The following is a 5,761-nucleotide window of genomic DNA, read 5'->3' as shown; positions in this document are numbered from 1 at the left end:
TTTCAAAGTCAAAGGTAAGTCAAACTCATTTATGTAAAGCTTAAAAAAGAGAAAAAAAAAAAAACTTTATTTCTTGGTGCTCGAGTCATGTTTGGTTAATAAACTGAGTTACCCTTCATTTTTTTTGTTTAATGAGTAGTTTCGGAAATGGAGGAGACATGAATTCCGGGAAGATTAATCACATGTATACAAGATTTTGACAGCATAGTTTAGAAGCTAGATTCACCAGCTGTAGGAGATGAGTTTATGGAACAGAAGAGAAAAAAATGAAGAAATAAGAGAATTGATGAGTGAAGTTGCATTGAATTGTTGCAACTTCAATCTGTTCTCTCAGAGGAGTAGTACAAGCTATATATAGTCTTAACACTATCTATCTATAACTAACTAACGAATGGAAAGTAAAACTACTTGATACAGAATCTGTTATTCTAACAGATTCTTGATTCTCTTTCACTCTATCACCAGCACTTAGAAGTTACCTGCTTAAAGCCATTATCAATTAAAAGAGAGTTGTTCATCATCAATAAATACATTGGAAACATGAGCTATCTTAACCCAATCTTTTCCTTCTGTTTTGCTGCAATTTTTCATCAGCTCAGAGCAATCTCTGATAAAGAGAAATTCAAGAGATGCAGATACTCCTCCGTCAGGCAAAGATGAAATAACAGGACAATCATTCATTTCTAAATGCTTAAGCGAATAGAGGCATGACAGCAGTGGAAGCGAGGCTAAGCTGGGGCAATGTTCCACCTTAAGCTTTTGTAAACATGGGAAGTCACCACCTTGAACTCCTACCCACTCTTCCAATTTAGGCATGGCCTCAATTGTAAGTTCTTTCAAGGTCGGAAACGCATGAGACTGTTGACCTTTTCCATCTCTACAGAATCTTTCATCTATTCTCTGAAGCTTACACATTTCTTTGATATGCAAAAATTGAAGACATGGCAATTTACCAATGGGCTCAAGGTGTTCACAATTCAAACAGTTATGTAGAGTCATATCAACCATACAATCATAACAAGGATCAGCAATCCAACTCGGAAGCTTAGAACCACCATAGCATAGCAATGCCAACTCTTCAAGGCCCAGAGGGGGTCTTAAGCATTCAAGGATTTGCTCTTCTTTCCTAGCATCGGCAACCCTTGGCTCGGTCCATCTTAACAGTATCCTACAAAGGAACTTCTTGCTGCTCAAATCAGCTTCCATTGCTTCCTCAAAACTCAGAGACATTCTCAATTCTCGAAATGCAAAATGCACCCGTAAGATTGATCATTTTCTTTAACTCCACAATCCGGCACCCATCATCCTTGCCAACAAGAAATGCCGGCAGAGTTTGAAGATTGATCAAATTACCCATCCAAGGAGGCATTGATTTCAGTTGCCTCACAACATCAAGCTCAAGATGCCTCAAACTAATGAGCTTCCCAATCCCTTTAGGCAACCCAACTAACTCTAAACATCCCCTAAGCCTAAGAGTTTGCAAATTACAAAGACTAACTAGCGAATCAGGCAAGCGTTTAATGGGCGTATAAGACAAATCAAGATACCGAAGCGATTTCAAACTCCCGATAGAACTCGGCAGCTCTGATATAAGATTCCTACTAAAATTCAAAGACCTCAATCCCTTAAGGCACAAGAAAAGATTTCGCGGAATGCGTTCAACATAAAACCCAGGCACAGGAACAAGAAATAGCGTGTTCAGATTTTCAAACCTCTCAATTACATCAAAACCCGAGGCGCAAGCCACACTCTTTGAATCCACTGACAAATGCTTCACATTCTTAGGTACTTTATCCCAATTTGCATCCAATACCATATGGTATTCAAGCACTGAGAACGTGATCTTATCCTGGTTGATTCTATAGAGTAACCTCCTCGTCTTCCCGTGGACGAAATCCACGGACGGATCAGATCTCGAGGGAACAATAACTTGGCTGGAGACGAGCGAATCGAAGACTTGGGCTGCATCGTGCTCCTGCTGCCTGGTGGAGCACTGTAAGAGTCCCTGGGCTACCCACAGAGAAACCAGTTCTTGTTTGGAGAATTCGTAGCTGGGAGGGAAGAGGGAACAGTGTGAGATGAAAGGGAAACGACCGTTGCTGAATTGAATAACTACCTGGCGGAAGTTTTCGGGAGAGATGGAGATGAGGGTGGTGCTGGCGCGTCTTTTCTTGCGAGCGATGAAGGGGGGAGAAGAGGACGGAGTGTGCCCTAAATTGAGCTTGTCGTGCAGCCCTGTAATCTCAAAATCCTCGGAAGGATCATCATCGAGTGCAGAAGCAGAATTGGAATCCATGTCGCTGGCGGTGTAATTCAGTGACAGTTATATGAAAAGCTTTTTTCTGCAGCTCTGTCCTCAATTCTACAATTTCAGAGAAGTTGTTGTTGTTGTTTTTTTTTTTTAATCAAAGATACGAGACTCGAATCCACAACCTCTTAATTGAGTATGGGGAGACTATGCCGTTTGAGTTATAACTTATAACTCATTGGCAAGTGTTCCACCGTTTCGGACTCGAACAAAGAAAAGATATCACCAACCCTTTTTATTTGTTATTTGAAGTAGTCAACCCTAAATTTAAGTTTTTCTGTTTTTCATAAATAAATAAAAACATTCAATTATAACAATACATTTGATTTGATGCCATGCTAAATCTATCATAATTTCTACTTTTTTTTTTCTCTCAAAATCTAGCATATCTTTGTTCAAATACAAGAATTTTTCTTTTTCAGCATGTGAAGTACAAAAATGAGTCCCCAAACTAACCGTCAGTAACGCCTGAATCCATCAGTTGGTGTCAATGAGAAGAACTAAAAGTTGCAATTGCATCCATTTCTTGTTGCAATAGAAGAGCATCAATAAATACCTCAAGATTCTCACCTTGCATCACATCATCTATTGAGTGATAAGTTATGCCAACTCTATGATCAGTTACACGACCTTGGGAAAAGTTGTATGTCCGGATGCGTTCAGATCTATCACCGCTGCCAATCTGTACAGTTTGACAAATCTTAGCCTTTGTTTTGAGATACTTGGTCAGAAACTGAAAGATTGAGACTCAGTATTATGTTTGTTGATTTAGAGATTGGTACTAAAATTTCGGTCTCTGTACCCAAAATTTCAGTATTTCAGTACCCTCCAAAAAGACGCAGGAGACTATAAAATGAGGGTATTTTAGGTATAAAATGTTATTAAAGTTTCAGTCTCTGTCTCTTAATCTCTATCTCTCAGTCTTTTGGTCTCTATTTCTGCACCAAACGCTAAGTCAAACTAATAAGGTATAGGCAATTCAACACAGTTCACAACAATAAAAATCCTACCTGTTCTGACCGAAGTTTTGATCGTGTGCTATGAGCTCGGAGCCTTTCCATTTCAAATAGCTTTGCACACAATACTTTAAGTGCTCTGGCCTTGTTCTAAACAGAAATAAGAAAGCATATGTAGAATGTAGAAATGAGACACCTTAACTGATGGAACACATTTCAGGTTAAAATCATCAAATGAAAATTATGCCCAATATTTTGAAAATACTCACTTGGTGTTGAGAACGCTCATTTTGTATAGAAACTGTAATCCCAGTTGGAATGTGAGTTATTCTAACAGCACTGTTTGTTGTATTTGCATGCTGACCACCCGAACCACTAGATCTGTAGGTATCAATTTTTAGGTCTTCATTCTTCAATTGAACATCAACCTGCATATCCTTAAACATATCATATTGTCTCATACTAGACTGAACATAAACTACTACTTCATATACTTAAATAAAAAGTGCTCAATTAGAGCACTAATTCATAATTTGAACATAATGACGGCTGACTGGGTTCTTTGCGGTTATTTGGAACGTTTGGTTGGAACGCAATAACATGATTTTCAACAATAAAGAGGTAACTGTTGATGTCCTACAGTGAACTGGTATTGATCCTACTGGTTGTTGATGGTAATGCCGGAGATGACATAGGATTGTTAACCTTGTGTTTAGATTTGCTTTTGTATCTGTCTGTTTTATGCTCCACTCTCATGTGTCGAGCTTCATTTGTTTCAAAAAAAAAGCTTAGTTATTAATTACCTCATCAGCCTGAGGGAGGATTGCAACAGAAACAGCACTGGAATGAACTCGTCCTGATTTTTCTGTCACAGGAACTCTCTTAAAAAAAAGGAAGAAAGAAGTCAGCAATGACAGAAAGTAGATTTGTTCATGGATGGTAAAAGGTTGTAGCCAAAACCTGTACTCTATGGATTCCACTTTCAAATTTTAGTTTCCCAAAAGCACCATCTCCTACAATTGCTGCACTAGCTTCCTGAGAAAGTGAAGTTCAAACAAGAAATCCATCAGATGAAGGATGAAATGCAGTTCTACTATATCAGGAACTTGAGTAAAGCACATAACTCAGATCATACAGAATGTACAAAATATGTACCTTGTATCCTTTAAGATCTGATTGAGCAATATCTACTACTTCAAATTTCCAGCCATTCTTGTGAGCATACTTTTCATACCTGTATCATGTTAGACGATATCACTTTTTAGAAAAATGTAACAGTAGTTTCCTTTTGATTTCGATGACACAAATGCAACCTTACATTTTGAAGATGTCCATTGCAAACAAAGAAGCCTCCTCCCCACCAGTGCCTGTCAAAAGTGGTAAAAGCAAATGAAAGTGGCAACAAATGAAGTCAAAACAGAACAAAAGTAAGAAACAATCAACACAACCCAAGACAACTTGACACACATTCATCGGAGAACAATTTTGATTATAAAAAATAATAGATATTCTTATTCAACAGTGACACATCACCTGCTCTGACCTCCAAAATGCAGTTTCTTTCATCAGCATCGTCCTTAGGAAGTAAGGACTTCAACAGCAAATGTTGCAGTCTTCGTTCTTCCTCTATGGCCTGCCCCATTTCCTCTGTCGCCATATTAATCATGTCTTTGTCTTCGGAACATTCAACCACCAGTGACTTCAAGCCATCAATTTCCTACACAAAGAGCAAGTAGGCAAAGGATTCATCTGTCCCATTACGTTTGGACTATTATATGGTTACAATAATAAAATATATTTTTTAAATTTTTTAATAATTATCAAATAGTTCATTAATCATGACCTCCATACATATTTTGGTAATGCAAATCAATGAATTTTTTTATCTTTTGATCCATTACAGAAATACAACATAATCGATTGAATTTTGCAAGACAATATAATTCTCAAAATTCCATATAATTAGAAGTGTTACATAATCGATTAATTGCGCCGTACAATATGAATTTTTTCTTATTCAATTGAATCAATTGAAGTGTTACTTTACTCTCTGGTCTATTCCTGAACTCGAATTAAAATCCATCTGTTTAGTTTCCAATTCTAGCACTGCCTGAGTGCCTTCTATTCCACCTTAAAATTGCACCTATTTCCCTCCAATCTATCGGTTCTGCTCTATATTATATCCATTAGTTCAGATAAATGATTCAGCATGTTGTGCTTCAATCACCTCTACCTCCTTTTTGGGCCCATTCTATATATTTCAAAATGCACTCTATTTTTTTTGTACTATGCCCTATTCCTTCCGCCCCAATAGAAGTTCATAGGAATTCTTTTTTGGTGTGTTTTGAACAAAAAATTTTTTAGAATTTTAAAAAAATCTATATTATTCTGCGGAATTCAATCCATTGAGATACCAACAAACATGATTCCTTAGTTTTTACGGCGGATCGAGAGATAAAAAATTCATTAATTCGCATTATCAAAATATTTATAGAGA

The 5,761-nt window shown here is 37.3% G+C and overlaps 3 protein-coding genes across 4 annotated transcripts in view; all 3 read right to left on the bottom strand.

Annotated features, from left to right (window-relative positions):
- LOC107621177 (putative disease resistance RPP13-like protein 1) lies at positions 164 to 2,377 on the bottom strand. Of its 2 annotated transcripts, none has more exons than XR_002355346.1 (2): positions 353 to 2,377; positions 164 to 322 (listed from the first exon to the last, which is right to left on the bottom strand). XR_002355346.1 is itself a non-coding variant. In XM_021113307.1 (2 exons), exon 2 carries the CDS (start codon positions 1,228 to 1,230, stop codon positions 496 to 498), a length of 735 nt encoding a protein of 244 aa, XP_020968966.1. In that variant the 5' UTR covers positions 1,231 to 2,051; positions 2,117 to 2,377; the 3' UTR covers positions 164 to 495. The 2 variants fall into 2 exon arrangements, 1 of the variants encoding a protein (XP_020968966.1); XM_021113307.1 differs by having other exon boundaries at positions 164 to 2,051; positions 2,117 to 2,377.
- LOC110268511 (putative disease resistance protein At3g14460) lies at positions 1,302 to 2,296 on the bottom strand. The gene is made up of 2 exons (XM_021114755.1): positions 1,354 to 2,296; positions 1,302 to 1,306 (listed from the first exon to the last, which is right to left on the bottom strand). The coding sequence occupies exons 1-2, from the start codon at positions 2,294 to 2,296 to the stop codon at positions 1,302 to 1,304; spliced, it is 948 nt and encodes a 315-aa protein (XP_020970414.1).
- Positions 2,636 to 5,761, bottom strand: part of LOC107620762 (peptide chain release factor 1) — a 3,577-nt gene continuing 451 nt past the window's right edge. The window contains exons 3-10 of the mRNA XM_021114754.1: positions 4,798 to 4,981; positions 4,583 to 4,631; positions 4,420 to 4,498; positions 4,225 to 4,299; positions 4,068 to 4,145; positions 3,504 to 3,692; positions 3,319 to 3,414; positions 2,636 to 2,990 (exon numbers count right to left, since the gene is read on the bottom strand). Coding sequence (XP_020970413.1) covers positions 2,796 to 2,990; positions 3,319 to 3,414; positions 3,504 to 3,692; positions 4,068 to 4,145; positions 4,225 to 4,299; positions 4,420 to 4,498; positions 4,583 to 4,631; positions 4,798 to 4,981 — 945 coding nt within the window. The 3' untranslated portion in view covers positions 2,636 to 2,795. The remainder of the gene's footprint in view (positions 2,991 to 3,318; positions 3,415 to 3,503; positions 3,693 to 4,067; positions 4,146 to 4,224; positions 4,300 to 4,419; positions 4,499 to 4,582; positions 4,632 to 4,797; positions 4,982 to 5,761) is intronic.

The sequence above is a fragment of the Arachis ipaensis genome, chromosome B10, assembly GCF_000816755.2.
Source record: "Arachis ipaensis cultivar K30076 chromosome B10, Araip1.1, whole genome shotgun sequence".
NCBI classification, from domain to species: domain Eukaryota; kingdom Viridiplantae; phylum Streptophyta; class Magnoliopsida; order Fabales; family Fabaceae; genus Arachis; species Arachis ipaensis.
Note: the sequence above shows the minus strand (reverse complement) of the source record. Positions and strands in the feature narration are given on the sequence as shown.